General features: G+C 47.6%; 1 protein-coding gene across 1 annotated transcript in view; it reads left to right on the top strand.

The window, feature by feature from the left end:
- The window catches only part of cacna1ha (calcium channel, voltage-dependent, T type, alpha 1H subunit a), a 119,568-nt gene that overhangs the window by 12,751 nt on the left and 80,391 nt on the right, over positions 1-26,426 (top strand). The window contains 1 exon segment of the mRNA XM_034539760.1: positions 5,093-5,532. Within this exon segment, the coding sequence (XP_034395651.1) occupies positions 5,117-5,532 (416 nt within the window). The 5' untranslated portion in view covers positions 5,093-5,116.

The raw sequence follows: 26,426 nt of genomic DNA on the forward strand, positions 1-26,426 counted from the left end.
GAGAATCACTCACATTCCTATTGATTTAGACCGGTCGCAATACCTATTGTATAAATGAATTAAATAATATACATACTTATATATACAGTATGCATTGTGTACATTTTGAAACCAGTTTTGAAAGTTCAGGAGTGACTTTGTTATGTAATGATAATAAAAAAAGACAAAGCAAACCCACTAAATCCCATATTATGGGCTTCTCTGAGGCAGAATGTGCTGCTGAAGGGTCGTACTAAGCAAACCAGGCTCACAGGTTTACACACACACACACACACACACACACACACACACACACACACACACACACACACACACACACACACACACACACACACACACACACACACAGCTGAGAGTTGGGGGTGTGAAACCGGAGCCGACATTACAGCGAACGCCTCACGGGAGCCATTTTGGGGCCCAGCCTCCGGTAATGAGCTCCAACTGCACACATGATGGAAGTTGGGGATGAGTGACAGACAGGGGGGGGTGGGGGGGGGGGGGGATCGATGGTCTCGCCTTTGCTCACAGCTGGGAATGAATGGACACACACACACACACACACACACACACACACACACACACACACACACACACACACACACACACACACACACACACACACGTGCACAGAGCATTTAATTCCAGTAATGACCTTGTGATGGACATTACTGTAAATTATTTTGTGCAGACGGGAAAGTGTGATTCAGCAGAGAAGACATGGACACATGGACACATGAAGCCCCGGTGATATTAAACCACAACAGCCATTTCGTCTCGCCTCATGACCATCAAAGTGCAACCACCCCCCCCCCCCTCTCTGTTTCACGACTTCAAACGACGCCTCGAATCGGCTTTTCCGGTGACACGCCGAGGTCCTCGAAGGGGAAACCCATTCGGCCACGTTATTATATTCTCCATCGGCGACGAGAAGGTCGGCGCGACGCTGAATTACCGGCGCCGTGTTTACGGGGAATCGTTTACTGAATGGCGTGACATTAATCAAAGAGCGCACGTCGCCCCAAAGGTCGGTGGGCTGAACGCTGAGGACGAGCTAAGTGGTCTTTTGAGGGTTTAAGATCCAGAGTGCAGAAGATGGATTTTGTGGCTTGAGGGGTACTTTTCTACTTGGCCTTTAATTGTCGTTTTACATTATTAACATTTTCTTTAATTTCTTTACTCAGGTTACCGTTAGCCTGAACCCGGCAGACGGGGTTTGTCACGCGGTAAAACGGCGGGCGATTGGATGAATCATCTGTCAATCAAACTCTTATCGAGACTTCAGTCTTCAGGGTCGTTCTTCGGCTGACGCCATTTGTTTTCACGTTGTTTGGCATCCCTCGCTATAGTTTATGCTAATGATGCTACATCACGGGCAGGAATGGGCGACTTGACGATGTAAATCAATTTGTGAGCCGTTTTTTTAAACATGCGATATACGACTAGTTATTTTATATATTTATAATGCGCCCGTCATTAAAAACTGGCTGTCGAGGTTTATATTGGTTTCTGTGCGGTGGCTCCTCCTTCGTTTCCAGCGGGGAACAAAAGCAGCACATAGTCGTTTAAAACGTTGAATTATTTTTTTTATTGTTTTTTTCCTGTGGTGGAGCGGAGCGAAGGAGCGAGGAACACATCGAGGACTCTTTGGGCCTTTTTGTCGCCACACGCCCCAAAAATCTCCCGCAGACGTCTGTGCGTTTGAACCACCAGCCTCAGACCTCCCAGACCCCCAGACCCCCAGACCCCCAGACCCCCAGACCCCGAGACACAGGAGGGGCCGTCAAACCACAGAGCAATCGAGGGGTTTCCGTCAGACATTCGGAGCCCTTTGAGGTATGAACACTTTCCATAAGTCAGCCTTTTCCGGAGACTTTTGCCCGACGGAATTTACCACAATTAAAAATAAAAAAACATAAATAAACAGGAAAGCAGGGACTAGGCCCTTCTTCTTCTTCTTCTTCTTCTTCTTCTTCTTCTTCTTCTTCTTCTTCTTCTTCTTCTTCTTCTTCTTCTTCTCTGGGACCTCGTGTGACCGGGAGGATTCTCGTCCCGTCAGCTGTCCGATCCAAATGAACCCTTTAACCGCTTCAACAGCATTTAAAAACTTGACTCTCCGCGATATTCGGCGTCTCTGAAACACTCTTCATTAAATACAGTGCGTGCGTATTTGGTCATCAATCATCCGCGCGGCGCCGAAGTTTAAATAGATTGTCGAGATCAAAATTGCCCGTAAAGACGTTGACGTGGCAGCAAGCCGCCTGATTGAGTACAGGTACTGACCCGTGACCAGCGCTCATCGGAATACGAAGGAGGCGGTTGATGATGAGTGAAAACATAAACACTTCTTTTTCGTTTTTGTCAATGCTGGATGTGTGTGTATGAATGTATTCATGAACTACTTTATTTAGGATTAATATTTCACATTAAAGGTTAACTAAAAATCCTGAAGAAGTTTTTTATATTATGACGTCTGCAAGCTGGCACCTCGCTAGAATAAATCAACGACATTTTTATTTGCGTCGTTTTTAAAGGGGAAGATTGACGTTTTCCAAGATGCCCCCCCCCCCCCTTTTCATGTTGCTTTCATGGACCAGGAAGGTTTTTCTTTCTGCACACTTTTGTGGCCGAGCTCGGTGACTTCCTAAATAAGATAAAGCGTATCACACCATACTCACAAATATTTAGTCCTCTGAGAGACTTTCATTTTATTGAATTTATTGATAACATTTTGAGTGATTGACTCACTCTTTTGGGGCAAGTGGGCGGCACCCTTTTTTTGCCCCCTCCACACACACACACACACACACACACACACACACACACACACACACACACACACACACACACACACACGTGCACACACACACACGCACACACACACACACACACACACACAGACACACACACGAACACACACACACACACACACACACACACACACACACACACACACACACACACACACACACACACACACACACACCTGTGATGTAAAGATATACAATGTAGACACTAAATCTCCCTTACTTTAGTGTTTTCATATATACTACGTTGTTACCATGGCTACACGTTAGAGGAAGATATCATGGAAGAGAGGAATAAATAAACTAAAATAACAACAACAACAACAATGGCTCCTTTGTGTCTCTTCCGCCACAGAAGAAACGGGATCATGAACGTTTCATTCCGTTTCCATTATCTGCTGCCGGCTGCACGGTGCTGCGCGCGCGCCCGGCTCGGGTTCTTCGTGGCGCATGTGTGTGTGCGTGTACAGTGTGGGTGTGCTGTGCAGCTACGTCGTCGTCGTCGTCCCCCACCACACACACACACACACACACACACACACAGCCGGGCGTCACGTCACGTGTCAGGACTCCCGGGGTCCTGGGCCAAGTTTCTCCGTGTCAGATCATCCACGGAGCTCCAGCAGAGCGCGACCCGCACGGCTCCACCGTCCTCCACGCGCGCATCTCCGCTCCACGCTGCGTAACCAACACCTCGGGGCCGAGGATGGACGGACGGATTGCACGCGGATGAGGATGAGGATGGACGGAGAACACGTCCAATCCATTCTTTGAATACTTCAGTGATCTTTTTTTAATTTTGTTTGGGGGGGGGGGGGGGGGGGGGGGGGAGGTTTCTTCTTCTTCTTCCAAAACGGCTCTCGGATTATTACCTTTTTGATCTGTGAAAAGCAAAAGAAGTGAGGAGATGTGAAGAGAGAGAGAGAGAGAGAGAGAGATAGAGAGAGAGAGAGAGAGAGAGAGAGAGAGAGAGAGAGAGAGAGAGAGAGAGAGAGAGAGAGAGAGAGAGAGAGAGAGAGAGGGGAAAGAAAGAGAAGGAAAGCTCCGGGTTGCTGAGGACGGCTGGGCGCGCTCGGAAACACGGAAAGTCACGGATCATGCTTATGGGAACTTCTGATTCCGTCTCCATAAGGTATTTTATTAGGAATAAAGTTGTTCTGTGTGCCCGTGATGTTTTTATTATCCATCGAGTCCAGGAATGAGTCCACTTTTTTAAAACACAGGTGCTCGCCTCTCCATTCTCTCCGCCTGGTGTGTGTTTTTTAAATATTTTATTCCCGTTTGAAATGCACTTTTTTCCCCACAGCACGTGTGACATTTCCCCTTCTTTGTCACACAAGGAGGAGAGCGGACAACTGTCGCGAGCGTCAGATGCGCTACCCCCCCCCCCCCCCCCCCCCCCCCCCCTCCACACACACACACACACACACACACACACACACACACACACACACACACACACACACACAGCGGCAAAACGATGCACAACAAAGCCCATTTAAAAAAAGCCCTTAAAAAGAAAAAAAGTCTGTCAGCTGGATTATGATGACACATGTTTTGGCTCTCGATGTTATTCTACTTAAGATATAATAATCATGGATTAATGAGGCATTTATTGTCCGTGTTTTTTTCTCCTTTTATTTTTTTTGCGCATTCCCTGCCCACCATTGCGTGGTGTGGGCTAACAAACCTCCAGTAGACCAGTAGACACAGCTAGCAGTCCATCTGTTCCATCACATAGCAACAGGAAGAGCCAGGGAAATAAATAAAAAAACAACAACCCTATTCTCATGATATCACAATATGATTCTGCGGCACTGAAGGAGTTGTATTGCGTTATTCTAATGGCTCCATGTGTGTGTTTCTAACTAAATGAAACAGCAGATGATGCTCCGGCTGCTTTACAATGTGTTTATCTCCTATACATCACATTCACACACAAATGCTTATTTGATGTTCCAACAAAGATTCTCCTCTGATCGTTTCATTATCTCTTTTTTAATTGAGAGAGACACAGAAAGAGGAAATGTTTCGGAAATAAATAAAAGCTTTGAGCGCTTGCCAGGTTAGTAAAGGAGTATTGATAATCTGTGTCCGGATTGATTGGACGTGAGACGTCTTTGCCTCCGAGGGACTCGTTCTGAGTGTTTATTTGGCTCCTTATGTGATTTGTCTCTTTGCCTCTAAGTTGATTTCTCCTCCGATTCTGTTGCTCTGCATCTTCTGCAAATGTTCTCTCTCTCCGTCTCTCCCTCTCTCTAACCCCTCTCCCTCTGACCTCCCCTCAGAGTGGCTCTGCCTGATGCTCTATCATGACTGATGGCGAGGGGAGAGTGCGTTTTCAGTACGCAGAGTGCCCGGAGGGGCGGGAGGAGGTGAGGCTCGCCATACCGACACCCTTCAGGAACGACGCCCCGGGTCACGACGTCGACCCTGGAGGAGGCCACGATGAGGAGGAGGAGGAGGAGGAGGAGGAGGCGGAGAGGAGGAGGAGGAATGGAGCGGAGTGGAGTCCCGAGGTTCGGGAGCGCAAAGACCAGGAACCAGAGCTGGAGGTGGAAGTCGGGCCGACGTTTGGAGTTCGCGTCCGGGCTCCCATTCGGGATCCGGACTGCGTCTCCGAGGAGGAGGAGCAGCAGCCGTACCCGGCCCTGGCCCCCGTGGCCTTCTTCTGCTTAAAGCAAACCACCAGGCCCCGCAACTGGTGTCTCCGCGTCGTCTGTAACCCATATCCTTTCATGTGCTCGGAAATCCTAGAACCGCCCGGCGGCCCGGTAAGCCCAAACGGGTCCTCTACCCCCCTCCCACTCCCCCCCCACACCACCTGTGTGTTTCCCTTCAATAACAGGTATGTCGTCCATATGCTTCTGCGTCCCAAACACGATGCTGCAGTCTGCCGTCGATTCAAGGCGTCACGCTCGTACGCACACTGATAGAAGCTCCTTCACGCGCCATTTGTTTGGACACGTGCGTAATGTGGGAGCGAGGTTTGGATGTTTCCGTTCCTTCGGTGGACGAACATTCACACACACAGCAAAGCAGCGTTTGCTCCATCCGTGCGAATGTGTCCACTTTTAGACTGCGTTTCTGGACACGTTTGGATCTTTAATGCTCATAGGAAGATGTTTCCAGTGATTGTGTGTCCAACCGAAAGCCTTAAATTGTATTTTGGCGTTTATGTTCATGCTTGCTTCGGTACACTTTAGCTGGGATTCTCTTCAGTGTCGATTTGAAGTGCTGCTTAACGTCCCTAGAGTTGTTTTTGGATCAAGTTCAAATATGAGCATTTTTGAAGTCCCCCATCATTGATCACACTGCACAGATTGAATCCAATCTTTCAGGTGACAGGACCCCTTCTGCTCACATTTTTTTGTTCAGGATGCCATTTTGTTCAAAAAATGTGGGACGTGGGGATGCCAAATAGCCCAGGTGTAATGAGCTTCTTGCTGCTCCTGTCCGTTTTAGGTTCTATTATTACCCCTCAGCCTGAACATCCTGCCTGGATCATTTTCATCTGTGGGATGTTTTAGCACACTGGAGCAAAAAAAAAAAAAAAAAAAAAAGAGAAAAGAACAGAATGTGCATCCAAATCCAAGCCCCATGAAAAAAAAGAGAGAAAAACTGAAGATGAACCACTGCAATGTTCTTTCATTCCTGATGCAGTGAGGGTGGGTGGCGTAAAAAAACAAACAAATGCAGGACCTGAGTCATATTTATTTGCTAAGTACATTCCTGTGTACCTGGAGACTAATCTGCAGGGTATGAAAACGGATCCGTGTGCACCGTCGATTCACCAGCTGCAAAGCTGCAAAGCTGCAGTGAATGTTTCATATTCGGCTGTGACGCAGGCTTGTCTGCGACCCCTTCGTGACCCCTTCGTGACCCCTTCGTGACCCCTTCGTGACCCCTTGAGTGTGAACTTGGGTCAGATGCTTTGGGGAACCGCTGTTCCAATCAGTGGTGGAAATGAATTCCCAAAATGTATCTGATTGATCATGTTCTGTCATGCAAGATGTTCAAAGGTTTGTTAAAAGAATATATATTTAATAACACAATGGTCTTCAATGCCTTATTTTTCAAACTCCATGTCCCCAGTTAGTAACGCACAACTCCAGAAGACGTTGCAGTAAACTGGTCTTTATGTGTGAGATGGTGTTTTAAGGTTTTGTTAGTGTCCTTGAGGAAAGTCCCAATAGCTACACAGACCTTCTTAAAGCTGGTGGAAAGTCTACCGCAAGCACTGAATGTGATGGAGATATTTTCAAAGCAGAGACAAGCGTTGTCTTTACTTCTGGTTTTCATTATTTGAGCTTGTGCCAGAGAAGAGACGTTTGAGAATGACGGATGTCAATGTTGGATTATGTATGTACGGATGGATGTAGATAACCACAATGGAGCAGACGCTCCGGTGTTCGGCACGTGCGCTTCTTTTCTTCTTCTTCTCGTCCCGTTCGGTGGTAGAAGATGTTTCTACCGAGGGGGCCTGAATGAGGCGCTCACCGGACAGCCCTCTGAGTTTTATTCCCTTAGTGTGTGTGTGTGTGCAGGACCCACTGTGTAAGCATTGCAGAGTTGGTGGTCCACGGTGGGCTATGTAAATATTATTCGCAGCATAAATGTTCTGCCACTCATGCGCACAAAGGCGTGCACACAATGGTTTAAGTGTGACTCTGCAGAAAGAGGAGTCAAAGTGATGAAGAACTTTTTTCCTTTATTTATTTTACCTCATCTCACGTCATCAAACTCCTAAAGATCCACATTCCTAAGCATCTAATCTCGCACGAGAAGATAAAAGTTGCTCACCAGAATCGCTCACGCCTCATTCGTCCTGTTTATTACGATCGTCATCATTGATCAGCCGACCTGCACATTAACATCGTGGGATGTCCGGCAAAAACAAAACGCACCGTTGCTCATAATGCGATCACTGCAGCGAGCTATTGATTGTTTTTATTTGCTGCTTTACTCGTTCCGCCGTACGACGCAACCAAAAGGCCACAGATTTCCCGTTGGCCTTCACTTTAAAACAACACACGGAGAAGACATTTTTAACAAGGAAGTTACTTTGGAGTTTTTGATGTCGGCTGCTGAATAACAATCTTTCTTTTCTCGTGCTGAAGGCAGCTTTGCATAAGCGCTTTTTTCAAATATAACTTATTAGGGCTTTTTTTTCTTCATTTGACTGCTAAACATAATTTAACAAGAGGCAGAGAATGAGTGACGGAGACAAAACGTGGACAAAAATAGAGCCGCATTGTTGTTAACATGGAGAGGATACCTTTCTCAAGCAAGTTCTTCAAATCCATCAGCAATATAATTGAGTCATCGTTTTATTTACGTTTTCAAGTGAAAATGCACACATATAAGTTCTGGTTACAGACTCATTGGTTTCTGGGAAGTGGACGTAGTCAGTGACACCGCCCACTGGTTTGTGGACGGACGTTTTGAAGCCTGGAGGGTGGAGCACAGCGGCTTTTACTAGATATTTACACAAGGATATTTTTGATGGGTGATCATCAGCAATGTGGATATAAATACTAAGATTATAGTTTATTCGGCAGATGAATTGATACTCTAGATATTGTTTACTTGTGAAGTCTACTGAAAATACCAATGGCTGCCGGTTTGGCTGCAACGCAAAGCAACTGGAAGACCCACCGGCTGTGTGCGGTTCTGACTGAGTGCCCCGAGAAAGGAAGCCAGTTGATCATGTAGTTCAGGCAATTACACCTGAATCGACTTTTTAAGTGCCGACGCCTCCTTTCGCACTTGTCACAAGGCTGAATATTTAGGCATCGCCGGTTTTTTTTCTCCTCCTCCTCCGTGAGACATTAACGAGCCGATTCAGGCTGATTAGATGAGATTCTGGGGGCCAGACGAGGTTAATCCATCACAGACGAGTGGATTCATCACGCTATCTGTCTCCATTAGTCATCCTGTGCTCTAAACACGTTGAGAGGGCCTCTTGCACTCATACATTAATACAGATGAGGCTGTGTGAACACACACACACACACACACACAGAACAACCAGTTGTGTTGGCTTGTTAGCTAAAGATCATGGGCATTTATTCATATTTATATATTTATAATGTTTTTATTTTTTCATTTACCAATTTAATCAGGAAGATTAAACATTTCTCTGTTCATTTCACCAGTGCCAGGTGTGTGAAAGTGGAGACGGATTTACAACCGTCTGCACGGAGGACGACCAATCAAAGTAAAAATCTCGGATCATGGCTGAGTCTCATTAAAATGTAGCCTGGATACGTGTTTGGGAAGATAAGAGGCCTCGCTGTTTGCTGAACGTCGTACGGCAGTAAAACAAGCTTCTGGTACGCTCTGTCTTCAGGGTCAAGGCGTTTGAATGGTCCACTTCCTCTAACTGCCACCGTGACGTCGCGTCTCTTTCTCTGTGTTTGTGCCTTCAAAGTACCTCATCGCTGCCGTCTGAGGGACAAAGAGAGCTGGCCTTGAATTCAGCAAGTTGTCCTTCTCCGACTGACACTCAGACAAGCATTCTGAGGTCTGTGTGTGTGTGTGTGTGTGTGTGTGTGTGTGTTTGATGACTCATTATATTTGGCCTGTGCTCATGATAACAGCAGATTGGGGGTCATGAGGTGTGCTTCACAGCAGAGACAGAGTGATCCTGTCTATGACGTGTATCCTGGCACACCCTGCACAGTCCTCACAATGTCCGAGTGTCTTTGTGTCCTCACAACGTGTGTGTGTCTTTGTGTCCTCACAATGCCTGTGTGTCTTTGTGTCCTCACAACGTGTGTGTGTGTGTGTCTTCGTGTCCTCACAATGCCTGTGTGTCTTTGTGTCCTCACAACGTGTGTGTGTGTGTGTCTTCGTGTCCTCACAATGCCTGTGTGTCTTTGTGCATGCATGTGTATTTGTGTAGCGGACGAGCAGCTACACAAATTTGTGCAGCAAAAAGCAGCACTCGGTTAACTCAGTCCTCCAAAACATACAACAAATGAATAGAGATCATACATGTTTGTTTACACTTGCTTTAAGCATAAACCCTAAAGTAAATAAAAGTGTAAAAAAGTATCTGAAACTTCCCGGTAAAACTCCAAAAAGCAAACAGGAAGTGAAGCTCGTGGAAGAGCAACACACACGGTTCAATTTACATAAAAAAATACATCGACGTAGGAGAAGTAGAGCACTTCAAGGGTTATGTCTCCCTTTCAAAATAAAAGTATGCACTGAATTCACTTTTTTAAATGAAATTTACACCTGTTTTTTGTTGGTACTGAAACTCCGGCCTCGCATTGACAGTGTTTCTGTAACATTTGGAACGGTTTCCAGCCATGAGTGGATACTTATTGCTGATGTTTATGAATGTTTTATGTAGCCAAACATAATAAGTACACACATTATGTTACACTGCCCTCCAGGTGTGTGTCGGTTTGTGTGTGTGGCTGGGTCGGCGTCTGTGTTGCCGGGATGTTAAGGTGTGTGTGTGTGTGTGTCGTGGGATTACTTCCAGTACAATAGGATCTTTGTTTATCTCCAGGCTCCTTGTTTACAGACTGCTTTTGCAAAATGATCTGGAACTAATGGCGCTGACTTCCACGTGTGTAAACGCAGGGTGTGTGTGTGTGTGTGTGTGTGTGTGTACACACACCATGTGTCTAGGCAGTGACCCTCTCCTGCCTCTAGCTCTGTGTTGGTGTGTTTGGGTGATCGCTGGCGGCCCTGAAATGACGTTTGTTTGCTGACACGCTTTTCACGCTGAGAGTTACGCTGAGAACACCGATACGACTCACGGTTAATATTCAGCTGGTTAGCTTAGCTTAGCATAACGACTGCACACAGAGCAACAGCTGGCCTGTCGAACAGTTCCGGCACTTTTTTTCAATTAAAAAGCGTCATGAAATCATCATGACAAAAACTCCTCCGTCGTATTAAAGGTTCTTTTACTTACGTTGTTACCTTTGGCCAAGAGGCAGGCCAGATATTAGGTTTATTCTTGCTCCATAAAACCAAGCAGCTTCTATGCTTTATTATCCACACAGATGCGAGACTCGCGTTTATGTAACTCTCGACGAGGAATTGAATAAGCATATTTCTTCCCTTATTAAAGAGCTCTCAGAGCTCCCCACTGCCAGCCAACCGGGTCGCGGCTCATCAGAGCGGATACGGATGAGTTTAGTGTCAAAGGTTGGAGATCAATCTGAGTCCAGCTGGCTGCTGCTGGTGTTCGGGGTCAGAGGAGTTAATCCGTTAAGGAGTTCCTGAACATCCCTCTGCAGCTAAAAGCAGGACTTTTCTCTTCTTTACACGATTATTGTTTGAACATATTGCGAAACACCTTCAGAATACACACGTTTTATCTATTAAACGTCTTAATCAATCCAAGAATAGCTACTTATTCTTTTCACGCTATATTCCTGCTTTTGTTTAATATTATAGCACAAAACCTCAGGTGTGGAACTGAGACACGTCGTTCCCTCCTGTAGATACACAACGTGTTTCATCTTTTCCAGTCAGAGAGCTGTCAGTCACGTTGCCCGTGTCTGGAGGCAGCGCCACACTGACTGGCGCGCCTTTTTTTGCCGCGGGAGGGCTCTTTCGGAAGCTGTTGCCATGGCGACGCGCAGTGTTTGCCGACGGCCTGGGAGTGCACTTTGTGTGTGTTTTTTTTAGAGGATCAACCCACCAATCCGAAAGGAATAACGACGGGAAGCAAGTGTGTGTGTGTGTGTGTGTGTGTGTGTGTGTGTGAAAGAAGCAGGTGGTGCACGAGCCATATGATTTAGGAGAGGAGAAAGAGGGACAAAGATGGATGGATGACACTGAAGAAGGAAAGAAAAAAGAGAACCGTCTGGGATAGAAAACAGACGGGTGAGGTCAAAGAGAGAGGTGAGGAAGTGGAAGAGCAGGATGTTGGAACAAAGGTGGGCGGTGAAGAAAAAAGAAAAAGAGAAATAAGTTGAGACGAGAAAACGGATGAAAGGGACAAAGATGAGAATCGGTGGCGGCGAGAGGTGATGATGGAGCAGCAGCGACGAACACGGGGGGAAGTGAAAGGGACAGAAATTGGTTATTTGAATCCAATCTATTCAGTGTGTGTGTGTGTGTGTGTGTGTGTGTGTACTTTACCGCCTGACAATTGGACAAAAAGCCATCAGCCAATCGCAAGAGAGCGTGGAGTGACCGTATTGTGCACTTTAATTTTATTGTCTTTCCCTGTTGGCGGTTACTGCAGTAAAGATGCAGCGACTTGCTCGTAGACACAACTCCACCCCCCCCCCCCCTCCCCCCCCCGCCCCCCGCCCCCCCAAAAGCTTCTGCTGAGTAATGGGCGCTCTTCCTTTGTCGCTCTTTCCTTCTCCTCCCATTCTTTTGTCTTTTCCGGCTGCTTGTCTTTTCTTATTTTTGCTGCTATTTGAGGCAGGGATCAGTAAAGTGTACACACACACACACACACACACACACACACACACCCACACACACACACACACACACACACACACACACACACGCACTGATGCTGAAGGGTTCTTTTGCGATAATGAAACCACTTGTCAGGGTGTTTCTTTCTCTCTCATCGGTCCTCTCAGTGTCTCAGTGTTTAACATGGACGGAATCCCAGGCTGTATTGATCCATAGGAGTGTGTGTGTGTGTGTGTGTGTGTGTGTTTTCCGGCGGTCGAGGGGTTCATCTGCAGGGGAGTAGAGCTCCATAAAAGTGGATTTATTTCCTCTCACGGTCATAACATAGGGGGTGGGGTGGGAAGACAAGAGAGTCAGCAGGTGTAATTGAAACACTGGACCTCGCGGTGCCTCTACAACCAACACACTGACACACTCACTCCCACACGCCCGGAATCCTTCGAGACGTGAGAGATAACCAAGAGAGGCGATAATGTATTTCTTTTGCTGGAGGAGGAGCCGGGAAGGGGGGGAGGTCAGCGCGGGGGCTCCCCAGGGACCCTGCACCGTGCCGGGGGGTCGGGTACCGTCAGTGGACCCTTCGCGGTGGAACTCCCTCCCTTCATTCGTCTTCATCGGGACGCTTAGTATTCAGTTATGCTTTCAGGTCACATTGCCTTGTTGCGCTTGTTCTCTACTGATGTTCCTAATGAGCCTTGTTGTTGTTGTTGTTGTTGTTGATGTGCGTGCACGTGTGTGTGCGTGCGTGTGTTTGTACGGTACGCGTGTGTCTGCGTGTTCCCGCAGTTCAGAGACGTTTCCCCACAGTCGAGCTCCACATGAATAACCCAACAGCCGCTGATCACATTACTGTCTGAGAGATGGTTGGAGAGAGAGAGGGAGAGAGAGAGAGAGAGAGAGAGAGAGAGAGAGAGAGAGAGAGAGAGCATTTGCAATGGCCTACTTTGTGTGGACACTGCGTTTCCTTTTACACAACAATGGGAGGCAACGGAAAACGCTCTCACCCGTCTGCACGAAGACAGACGCGCAGACGGACGCATGCAGACGCGTTGCGCAGCCGTGGTGATCAAACCGGCTTGTCATCGAGGGCTTATGTATATCAGGAAGCGAGTGGGAGGGCATGCATGGATGCACATCTGTGTGTGTGTGTGTGTGTGTGTGTGTGTGAGCGTCTTAGTATGAAAGAGTAATGCAGAGATGGATGAATAAATAAAAGATCTGGGAAATCCATCAGCAACTAGCACTAGGTTGTCATGGCAACACACACACACACACACACACACACACACACACAGCACAGTGTCTGTGCGTGTGTGTGTGTGTGTGTGTGTGTGTCTGTCTGTCTGTGAGTAAGAAGGAGAGATTGATAGAGATCGTAGCGGCGCAGTGGTTTAGCATGCGTATGTAACTTTTTCAGCCCCGGCCTCCTTTAATACTAACAAAAGAGCGGCCATCTTTCTTCCAGCTTGCGTCTCGTGAAGAAACGTAACGATTTGTTTGGCTTAGCGAGGATTAAATCTTCACATATTTGATGCTCTTCTCGTGCACAGATTCACGTGAACTAATCGTTAATGCTTTGCTTCTTGTGGGTGTGGCCCCCTGTTGGGTGCCCATCTTTTAGAGGGAGTGTGTGTGTGTTAGTACGATGCTTTTACAGCGACAGTATATACATATAAATATATATTTATATAGATATATTAATACATAGCGTGAAACTCCACTTCATCTCCGTAGAGACCTGAAAGCTGCAGCATCTCCTCTTTCCCGGCTCTGCAAGCTTGTGTCTCTGCTTTGTCTACAAAATGGGCCTGCATGCTCTGGAGTGTGTGCGTGTGTGTGCGTGCATGCGTGTGTGTGTGTGCGCGCACGTGTGTGTGTGTGTGCGTGTGCGTGTACAAGAGGGAGAGATAGAGAGACACACAGTGTGCATTGGTGTGTAGTGTGATGAATGAAGAGTCACAGCAACCTAGTTCCGCGGGAGAGCGGTGATGGAAGGTATTGATGGTGAAGAAAAGTGCATGAGAGTGCACGTGCCAAGTTTAAGGAAAGCAGCGTCAAACAGCGCGAATTACACGTAGCAGTGTGTGTGTGTGTGTAGAGAGCGAGAGAGAGTGGGCGAGAGAGGGATAAGTCTCGGACAGTGGGATTCTCTCAGCGATGAGGCTCTTACTAGAAACTCTACCTGGTTACTAGGCAACAGAATGGCACTGGTGCACATTGGAGCATTGTGTGTGTGTGTGTGTGTGTGTGTGTGTGTGTGTGTTTGGGGGGGCGGGGGTCGATCTACAATGTGTGTGTGAGTGTTCATATTCGAGTGCTGAGTCAATAACTATATTATTTACGAGCATTTTATAGAAAGGATGGGGTTTGGTGATGCGGAGTAAATTAGGCTGTGTGTGTATTTCAGTGTGTGTGTGTGTGTGTGTGTGTTTCACACAATAATAAATTTACAATTTATTTGCTGTATGCTTTTAAAATACATTTAAAAGCATACAGCAGCTCCTGCAGTATAGCTAAGAAGGCCATAATGATGTTTACTTCATGACCACGAGGCTGCTCTCAAAGCCTCGGGGCGGGTCAGGTCTGGATTCACTTTGAAACAGTGTCACACACACACACACACACACACACACACACACACTCACACACACACCCCGACCACATGAATCACAGAGCAGCAGAGGGGGCGAAGTTAACTTGCCGGTCACGCTCGGCGCTGAATTGCTGCTCATGTGGGATTGTTCGGTGTGTGTCGGAGGACGTAACACACACATACATACACACACACACACACACACATACATACACACACACACACACACACACACACACACACACACACACACACACACACACACACACACACACACACACTGACAGTGAACTCACAAAGAGAGTCAGAGAAGATCTTGCATCTGTTTGTTGTTGTTGTTGACATGTCAAGTTCCCAGGTTCCATTACTTTTGTGGCCTAATGCGCATTTTGTTAGCGAGCACCGTCTTCATGTAGTCGTTGTTCAAAAATATTCTTACTTTGCCTTCAACGTTCACTCTTCATACCCCAAAACTTGAGATCAAAACGAAGTCCAATCATCCGCGTTAAATATTCTGACAATATTCTCTCAAGAAAGAGCACTTATTTTAACGTTTTTGATTTAATGCAGGAGGCTTGACAGTTTTCTTTAAATCCAACAGTCTCCCCCAGGTGCTGGGTCACCATGACAACCAGTCACACACACATTCAGGGAGCAGGTGATTCATATGACCTAATAATTAGTACAGTTTGACACAAACACACACACACACACACACACACACACACACAGAGGGATCGGCTGTAAACCAGGAACCAGACTCTCCGACGTCGGTTGAACCAAAAATAACAATAAACTGTCCGCCCTGTAGATGATCTGCAGTCCTCTGGATCTTTGCATTGTCTCATAGAGGTTACACACACGCACGCACGCACACACACACACACACACACACACTAGGCCACTAGTCTGTCAATGCAGACGTATGATTCATCTTCCTCAGACGGATCAGATGATCATTAACTGTGTCTTGGAGGAAAGGCGGCCTCATCGAAAAAGCATTTCTTATTCCCTGTGTGTGTGGGTGCGTGCGTGTGTGTGTGTGTGTGTGTGTGTGTGTGTGGGTGCGTGCGTGTGTGTGTGTGTGTGTGTGTGTGTGTGCGTGCGTGTGTGTGTAAGAGAGGCTGCTGTTTAATCTCCATTAGGCTGTAATGAAGGAACGCCGCTCTCACCGGTCCCCTCTATGCTTTCTAACGGGCCTCTATTATCACACACACACACACACACACACACGCGCGCGCACGCGCACGCACACGCGCACGCACACACCTCAGTGTGAGATGAAAGGGCATCGTGAAGCAGCTGACCCAGCTGAAGTGCAGGAGGTCTGGCGTGTGTGTGTAACGGCCTGAGTGGCTCCATAATGGTGCAGTTATACACTCGTCTACCGCCGCCGCTCTGAATATAGAGCCAACGTGGAGCCGACGCACCCCCATAGCGCCGCCGTTCTTCCCAAAACACACGCAAGTGTGTGTGTTTTCAATGAGTCACCGTCGTGGAGCATATAATAAACGTGATTAAACGTTTTTAATCACGATCCGCAGTCGACGCAGTACGACTTGCCGGATGGAGACCTGACGAATGTAACCGTCACACCTGGCGGCGCTTTAATTGCGCAGCGGAAAAAAAACACAAAGTGGAATAACTGGGAAAACACGATTTTTAAATTTAATCCGTCTGCGGAAATATTCCCCCCCCCCCGGGGGGATTCTTGACATCTTAATGCTCAAAAGCTACTTATATGTTGTTTAATAACGAGCTAAAAAAATACCTGCGTGGAGGAGAATCTGCATCTGCACTCTGCGGATTATGAATGCAGCGGCGCCATCGCTTCTGTATTCACCGCTTCCTCTCGGCTCTGTGATGCATGTGCAGGTCAAAGGTCCCCGACATGTAAAAAGAAAAAGAACTGAGGAGCAGCATCGTCTATAAAGAGCCAGCTGGGAAATGAAGCGGTCACACAAAGAAGCTGACTTGCTCTGTGATTCATTTGGGTTTCTCTTTGTTCCCCCCCGGGGGCTCTCGTTCCGCCGCCGTAATGGCCGGCCCCCCTGCTGGGGGATCGATAACGTCCCCGTATCGTTGTGTGGCTTTAGCGAGGCGCATGTGGTGAACGTCAGGACTCTACGGTGAAGTCCTCTCTCTCTCTCTCTCTCCGGTGAGAGGAACTCCGCTACGAGCAAAAGCGCCCACGTGTTCCCCGTGGAAGTGGAACCGTGAGCGTCTCCGGCTCGCAGGCGTCTGATTGGTCGACGGCCTCGTCTGTTTCCCCCGCCGGCCGGCCGTTTGAGATATAAATGCCAAACCGTTAACGGTTTAACCGGCAGTTGAGCCAGTGAGGAGGGTGGCTTAGTGTTTCCCCTGAAAAAAAAACTAATTAAGAGGCATCAGTCGTTCCTCTGTGTTGTAACAGTTTGTGTGTGTGTGTGTGTGTGTCTGTGGATGTCAGTGTGTGTGTGTGTGTGTATGTGTGTCTGTGGATGTCAGTGTGTGTGTGTGTGTGTGTGTGTGTCTGTGGATGTCAGTGTGTGTGTGCGTGGGTGTGTGTATGTGTCCGTGTGTCTGTGTGTCTGTGGATGTCAGTGTGTGTGTGTGTGTGTGTGTCGGATGCCAGACTCCTTTGGCCAGCTGAGCGCCAGAGACTTAACGAGTTGCTGCGCTAACGAACAGATCAGAGAGCGGACGATTGTGTGTGTGTGTGTGTGTGTGTGTGTGTGTGTGTGTGTGTGTGTGTGTGAGAAAGAGGCAGGGTGTGTGTCTGATAGGAGCGTCGTCAATCGGCCCGTCCATATCGTCCTGTTATCCTTCACTAGAGAGAGAAAAAGAAGATCTTTGATTGCAAAGTAATATCTAATATTTCACGCTGCTTTTATTCCTCTCTTCCTAAGTTAGATCTGGGAGGAGAGAAGGAATAGTTGTGCAGACTGACTGCGGTTGATTAATGAAGCAGATCAGATAAGCACGGTATGTTCTGGAAGCACCGACCACCTGAATGTGTGTGTGTCTGTGTGTGTGTGTGTTCCCAAACAAAGCAGAACATGATGGTTGTGCGACCTTGCATATTATTTCCTAATTTGGTAACTGGCAAGGAGAGCTCCGCTCTGTGTGTGTGTGTGCGAGTGTGTGTGCGAGTGTGTGTGAGTATGCTTACAAGCATTTAAGTTATTTCTTTCCTGAATGATTGCTATCAGGTGAAGTGGAGCCTGTGACTGCGCGTCGACACATTTTAAGGGTGTTATTGTTTAGAGGGAACCCTGCTTCCTGTGTGAGAGAGATAGAGAGAGGGAGAGAGGGAGAGGGAGAGAGAGAGGGAGAGGGAGGGGGAGAGAGAGGGAGAGAGAGAGGGAGAGGGAGATAGAGAGGGAGAGAGAGAGAGGGAGAGAGAGAGAGGGAGAGAGATAGAGAGGGAGAGAGAGAGAGGGAGAGAGAGATAGAGAGAGAGGGAGAGAGAGAGAGGGAGAGAGAGAGGGAGAGGGAGATAGAGAGGGAGAGAGAGAGAGGGAGAGAGAGATAGAGAGAGAGGGAGAGAGAGAGGGAGAGGGAGATAGAGAGAGGGAGAGAGAGAGGTAGCCAGAAAGCATGGAGCCTCTTGAGAGCGGCCTCAAAGACATCCCAAAGGGAGGAGAGAACATTTGTACTTTTTAAAACCAAGCCGGTGACATTACGTGTGAGTGCAAAACGACCTCCACCTCGAGATGCGTCCGCCTTCGTCCGAGCGTTCGATGCCGGCCCGTTGACTTGGATGAAACAATGTCGGCGCCGTTGGAGGAGGCGACGCGGCATTAGTGGATAGCTCTAAATTTGACCCTCGTCCTCCAGCCCGCCCGGCTTCCTGTCTGCACTTATTTGGAGCGTACGCTCATCTGAAGAGGACGCCGTCATCCGGGGGCTCGGACCGGAGGAAGCAGACGGGGTGGACTGAGCACGCCGGGGGACACACTGTACTCTTTACACAAACATCTCCCAGAAAATAGATTTATAGAATATGATGTCACTCGCACCGATGAGTCGCCCGGACAGGGAACACAAATAGCGACGTGCCGTACTCGTACGTCAGAGTCAGTAGAAACGGGACTATTTTGTGTGACCGTGGAGGCGTGCGTGAGGCGGCGTGCGTGAGGCGGCGGGCATCGTACGGGGTTATTGTCCTCAGCTACGATACTTTTAATGCTTCGCTCGCATTAAAAAACTATCACGTGCCTCTCGTCTTCGGTCGAGAGTGAAATATCTCGGCGACTATTGTTGGGTTGTGGTGAGATCTGGAGTGAAACGAGTGAACGTGCCACACACACACACACACACACACACACACACACACACACACACACACACACACACACACATCGTGATCCTTTGTGATATCCTCATAATCCTCGTGTCAGATTCAATTTGACGTCTTCAACACTTTTGCTTTATGACCAAAATACCTGCAAAATGACAAATCTTTGAGCGTTCGCCTGACGCGCTGCTCCCAGTCGTCAAAGGAAGCCATCTTTGATGTTTTAATGACGGCCCCTTCAACGATTCTTTTGGGAGCGGGATCGCGTCCTGGACTCAACTTCGGAGGATCCACCTTGTGAAAACCCGACAGCGACGGGGACGAGAGCCGCATCGTTACTTCAATGTCGAGTTGATGATCCGCGACGCGTTCTCATTCCCTGTGGTCTGTAAAAGAGAAGGAAGGATCCTCCACCATTACAGGACTCAAACAGTGCACACGCGGTGGGAGGCGGAAGACCGGCAGGAGATGAGAGAAGCGATGACAGGACACTGAAAAGAAGAGAGGAAGAGGAGGAAGAGGGAAGATGAAGAGGAGGAAGATAAAGAGGAAGAGGAAAATTAGATCACACAGCCGTGGCTTTAGCTGCATACAACAATGAGATTTGATACAGTATACGTGTGTGTGCGTGTGTACGTATGTATGTGTGTGTGTGTGTGTGTGCGTGTGTACGTATGTATGTGTGTGTGTGTGTATGTGTGTATGTGTGTGTGTGTGTGTGGGTTGTGTGTTCGGCCGTTCAGGTGATTTATACAAACCCTCCAGAAGTGAGCGGCTTGTTCCGCTTGGTTTGATCAGCTGCTAATCGAATCAGAGAGAATAACGAGACGGTCAGAGAGATTGTTCATTGTTTTAAAGCCATCTGGAGCCTTGTCTTGGGGGGGGGGGGGGGGGGGCACACACACACACACACACACACACACACACATTTCCTATACAGTTATGTGCATACAGAAGCGTCCAGGCATGCGAGACCATAAAAAATGCCAGCAGCTAATGCAGCACAGGCACAGGACACCGAACGGGAAGTCAGGGGACGGACAGAGAAGGAAGTGAGGAGACAGAAAAGGAAGCGAGGGGAGGAGGAAGAGGAACAAGGTGGATCCTCCGAAGTTGAGTCCAGGACGCGATCTCGCTCCCAAAAGAATCGTTGAAGGGGCCGTGAGACAGAGAAGGAAGCGAGGGGACAGAGAAGGAAGCGAGGAGACAGAGAAGGAAGCGAGGGGACAAAGAAGGAAGCGAGGAGACAGAGAAGGAAGCGAGGGGACAGAGAAGGAAGCGAGGAGACAGAGATGAAAGCGAGGGGACAGAGAAGGAAGCGAGCAGACAGAGAAGGAAGCGAGGGGACAGAGAAGGAAGCGAGGGGACATAAAGGGGGCCGGGAGACAGAAAGGGGGCGGGGCCAGGCTGGAAGCAGAGGAGCGCACATGAGAAACAGGGGAAAGGCTCCGGAGAGATGCCTCAGAGCTAGATAAATAATTAGATTACAGAGCAGAACACTCAAACAGTTCAGGCATTGGAGTCGATCACGACTCCGAAGGACTAAGGCCATTTGTCATAGTGACAAACACCATCTGTTTTTTTTTAATGTTTAGATGTGTTTAAAGCAAAATGAGCAACTCCTGCAGCAGCAGATGCATGTTGAGCAATTTAAGATAATTTGCTTTCCTTTTACGTCACCGGCTGCTTCTGAATTCATCCAGTTTGGGGGTTCGGGGTATAGGGACTCCTATATTCCCCTGTGGGTCATACGTAAAGGTGTGTGTGTGTGTGTGTGCGGGGGGGGGGGGGGGGGGGGGGTGAGTGAGTCGTGCACGTCACCCAAAGCACGACATGTCACGCGGCCGCATTGCACCCTGGTCTCCTGAGGCCGCTGTCAAATTCCCTTCTGCCTCTTTCGCAGCACGTTGCCGAGTCAACTTTGAACTTTTTTTTACCGCTATTTCCAAAGAGTGCCAACGTCTTCCAAAGGTCACAAATATGTGACACATGAAACGTGTATAAAATGGTGCACGAGACATTTGGTATCGTACGATATTGTGCACATTTCCCTCAGTGTAAGCTCCTTATAAAGTGGGGCGGGAGAGGGGATATTTAATCACGACAGGGTGGACGAAGATGTGATCCAACTTCTAAGCTGCTTCAAAGGAAATAGAAGTTAAGGAGTCAGAGGCATTTTCTTGTTCCATTTTGTACTGTGGTGTGTGTGTGTGTGTGTGTGTGTGTGCGCGCGCGCAGTGCCTCTCTTGTCTTTTGACCTCATGACGAGTTCAACGCCATCAATCACACACATGGCCTGGTTGCAGATCTATATGTCTAGAAATGCATGTGCACCAGTCCTGTGCATCGTATGTGCGTGTGTGTGTGTGTGTGTGTGTGTGTGTGAGTGTGTGTGTTAAATTGAAGGAAGGAGGCTCATGGGGTTAATGGAATGACATGCCTCTTGCAGCTCCTCTCATTAGGATTAATGGAGGGTCTCAGTAAGTGACTCCACACACACTCACACACACACACACACACACACACACACACACACTCACACACACGCACACGCACGCACGAGAAGAGAGGGGAAGTGGGCTGAGTTGGATTTGATGACATTTCATTCGAGGGAGATAAAGACGGAGAGCATAAGCAGATGTGGACAGATATGAAGGTTATAAAATACTGCAGCAGAGACGACGTGAGCGTTGGAATAATCCAAAGTGTGTGTGTGTCGACTCAAGAGGCTTCCAGCTGGCCTTTAAATCTGTGTGAACCGAAACACTGTCAGTATATAGGCTGTGAATCTGGCTCTCTGCACACCTGCAGGTGCATTGGCGTTTGAACAAGAATATCTAATATAATTGCTTTGATATACCGTATGCTTGCATATTTACAGTAAAGCTCATCGATGCTTTTCAGGAGAGGCCCTCATCAGAACTAATGCACTTATCGAACTGGTGTCAGTCCGATAAGTGCATTTTTTGTTTCTTTTACGGCAGAACAGACTTTTTGCGAGTGGGGAATCATAGAAAATCGAGCTGACATCTTTTTTTTTTTGTGTCTTGGAGGTTGTGAGTAAAGTTTCCCTCCTGGGGTCACTTTAAGTATCACGAAACATAAACGTATCCATCAGATTCGTTGTGTTACAAAGTGCACGTTGGTTTTTATACCATACAGATATTAGTGGAAACCAGCGGCATGTGTACTTATTATATGAAAAATGGAGGCAGTTATTAATTGATGCTCTTCCATTTAGTTGCAATTAATTACGAGTGTAGCACAGATCATAAGCTAGCTGATTTTATTTCCCCTATATTTTAATGCCAAATTGCAAATAATTGTGTTTGAGGATATTTTAAACACCTGTAAAAATAACCCTTATATTATTCAAACTTTTGACGTGACTTTCAATCTACTTCATTCTCATAACATGTCAAGTTTAAAGAGCAAAGGGAGGGAAAAAAAGAGAGAAATAAGTGGATGGAGATGAAAGAGGAAGAGTCCAGATTTGAAGGAGGAAGGGAAGCTGTAAAAGAGGATAGAAATGAAGGAAAAAGAAGAAGAAGGAGAGGATGAGGGTAAAAACAGCAGAGGGCGTGCAGTCAGGTTAATTACATTACGAATGAGTTGAGGTCGAGCGAGGAAGACGAGGAAGAGGCACCGAAGAAAGAGAGAGAGAGAGAGAGAGAGAGATAGAGGAGAACTAATGGGTTTTGAAGGTTCAATAAGAGCCGGCGGCAGAGAGCATCAATCTGTGCCTCGTCTCATTTCTGACCATAAACTACGTGGGCCAACACACACACACACACACACACACACACACACACACACACACACACACACACACACACACACACACACACACACACACACTCACATTAATGTAGTGTGGAAGCAGCGGGCTGTATCTGGTTCTCGGGTGCGAGGCCGTTGTTTATTGCCGTGACACCACCGGCCCAGTGTGTTATGGTCAAATGGTTCCCCGGCAACACAAACTTTAACTTTTAATAAACAACGGGAACGGCGATAATCTTTGGAGTCGTAAAACGCGGCGGGTCCTTTAATCGTGCTGCAGAGCGCTGGCAGCACAGAGGGAGGAGGAGAGGAGGAGGGAGGAGGGATGAGGAGAGAGGGTGAGGGAGGAGGAGAGAGGAGGAGGAGAGGGGAGGAGAGAGGAGGAGAGAGGAGGAGAGAGGAGGAGAGGAGGAGGAGGAGGGAGGAGGAGAGAGGAGGAGAGGAGGAGGAGGAGGGAGGAGGAGAGGAGGAGGAGGGAGGATGAGAGAGGAGGAGGAGAGGGGAGGAGGGAGGATGAGAGAGGGGCAGAGCGGAGGAGAGAGGAGGAGAAAACAGCAATCCAGTTTATTCAGCAATAAGTGGCAGTGACAGAGAAGATCAATGTGACATTAAAACTCTAAAGCTACAGCTTTAAGCAACCAGCTGTGTGCCTGGTTGTGTGTGTGTGTGTGTGTGTGTGTGTGTGTGGCATGTGTATACCTGTGAGTCAGGGGGGGTTATGGAAGAATGACTCCCTGAATCATGTTCAGTACAATGTTTCTTGTTTTTATGCAACTGTACAGTGAATGCCACTCCGGTCAGGGTGTGTGTGTGTGTGTGTGTGTGTGTGTGTGTGTGTGTGTGTGTGGATGTACCCACAGTGATGTGATGGGAGCCGAGTGTGACCTTTAACTTCACTGGGAGACGGAAGGGGCAAACAGCGAGGAGAGACTAGACGACTTTGTTCTTTGTTTTTTTATTCTGTGTGAACTGTTACGTTGTTATGCTTTTAATCACTTCCTGTGAGAGAGAGAGAGAGAGAGAGAGCGAGAGAGAGAGAGAGAGAAGAACAACTTAATGATGTAAAAGTGTACAACGTGCACATTTATTCAGGCCGGTAAGGGAAACTCGGGTTTGCAGACAAGACACAATAAACAGCAGCAATCACTAGTCGAGGATGTAGAAGCAGCGTTAAAGCTTAAAGCTTGAAAAGTTTGAATCGTTTCCGGAGTGGACGTGAGTGGCACTAATTCTGTCGAGTGTTCCTACGCAGTGCCACGGCAACGGGGTTTAGTCAGGCGACCGCAGCGGCCGCCCGATCCCACTCGAGTGGAGCGCGTTCACCTGCCGCCCTCAGATGGCTGCAAAGGGAGCGAATCAGAGACGACTTCAATGCATGCACGCTGTGGATGGCCAAGAACTAGGCAGTAATACACCTGCACGCCTGCCTTTAGTGGCGTCACGGCCTTTATGGGAGTACACCTTTGTTGGAAAAAAAAAATTCTCAATAAAAGGAAGTAAACAGTGGTTGAAATAGAAATTAAATCTTGAAAAGCGGGGATTATAGTCTAGAAAATGATCATTCATGACAGCAGATCATCTTTTTGACAGACAGTGTTGCATTGTGGGTAGTTTACAGCCTTGATAGTTGCTACAGGCGAGCGGGTCTGTTTACAGTGTGACTTTGTTTTGTTCTAGTCGTGTTTATGAAGCTCATTTCTAACCTGCAGCAGTTTCTGAGCCGCTCGGGGAGCGTTTTCTGCTATAAGAGTGAAATGAATGTTCCTGAAAAGCGGAAAATGGATTGAAAGCATCTGCAGACGTCTTGACTTCAGAATAACCGATGCAGGATTCACGTTTCATTGGAAGTTTATCCACATTTTGCAAGCACTTACGGGATGTCGTGGACGATCGTCTTACGATCGGGGTCCGCGGGCCAAGACGAACTGCACTTCAGGGAACACAAAGCCAGAGAATTCACTGTTCCCAGATCTGACTCAGTGCAGTTAAATAAAAGAGAGTAATTATGTGGATGATGAGTGTTTCAGTTCCTCGGCTGTGTGTGTGTGTGTGTGTGTGTGTGTGTGTGTGTGTGTGTGTGTGTGTGTGAGTGTGAGTGAGAGAGTGTGAGGAACAAAGTAAGTGTCTGTGTGTATAAAGGCTTTAGGCTAATCCTTTTGTATTCAACTGGATCAAAGTTGGGCTTTAAGCTCTATTTGTAGAAAGTGTGATCCAGCTAATGGACTAATGTCTCCACGCACGCACACTAACACACACACACACACACACACACACACGCACACACACACACACACACATTCAAATCAACTGTAGCTGGCTAGCTTAAGCCAGGTTGCCGACTCACTGAGGTAAAGTTTCGCAGTAACGTTACAAAGTAGCATTGTAGCATTAAAGCACGTCGGTGTTAGCAAGCTAGCTAGCTAACTCACGGACAGCTGGCCAGTGTTTATATATTATATATACTGTATATATACAGTATATATAATAAAAGAATAAAAAGCGCTAACGGTTCTTCCGCCTCAACCCCTCGCCACTAACTAGCCAGCCGTCCATCTCTGGACCCCCGCGACCTGACGTGTGATGTCACCATAACAACTAACCACGGTCGCCATTTTCTTTTTTTACCGGTCAAATGGGCACAGAAAACGATGTTCTATGTCCGTTCTGCTCGTATTTTGTTTGCCAGTGTATTTAAATGTGTATTTATGTGTGTATTGATGTGTGATCTTATGTGTGTTTTTGTTTGTGTGTGTGTGTGTGTGTGTGTGTGTGTGTGTTTGTACTCCCATAGGAACAACATTGCATGAAGGCATTAACCAGTTTGTGGTTGGAGCGGGGCGGCTGTGTATTGACATGCTCAGACAAACACACACACACACACCTACACACCTACACACACACACACACACACACACACACACCCACGCACACGCACACGCTTACAGCAGGAGGCTGTCAAGTAGGGACGTGGCATTCTGTTCGGTCTTCTCAAGCATGTGACATCTCCCGGACGGCAGCAGGGCGATAAGGAGGGCTGTGAGAAGGGAGACAGAGGAGAGTTGGTGGATGGAGAGGAAGGCAGAATAAAAGAGAGAGAGAGAGAGAGAGAGAGAGAGAGAGAGAACGTGGGTTACCAGAGGATGGCAGAAGTGGAGAGATTCAGTATGTGGTTTGCGTTGTGGAATGAAACCTTGACTGTTGGTTCAAGTGCTGACTCTCTGCGTTCACATCCATATTAGATGAACAGATTCCTCTTCTATGCACAGGCCCTCCATAGCGCGGCGGTGCAATGATTCTAAACATACAGAGAAAGTAAATAATGTATAGAGAGAGGTTTTTATTATTATTATTTAACCTCAATCCAGAGGACCGGATGGATGAATACCGTTTGAGGTCGTGTTAGTTGGTGGGAGCGGATATCAAACCTCAATACGGATTCTGCACAAAGCTAAATGTGCCTTTAGCCAGAATTACAAATTCATTTTTAGAAAGGAGTTTGTCACTTTTATCTCATAATGAAGGCATTAGTTCAAATATAACGAGTACATAGCCAAAACTACAG

The sequence above is a fragment of the Cyclopterus lumpus genome, chromosome 8, assembly GCF_009769545.1.
Source record: "Cyclopterus lumpus isolate fCycLum1 chromosome 8, fCycLum1.pri, whole genome shotgun sequence".
NCBI classification, from domain to species: Eukaryota; Metazoa; Chordata; class Actinopteri; order Perciformes; family Cyclopteridae; genus Cyclopterus; species Cyclopterus lumpus.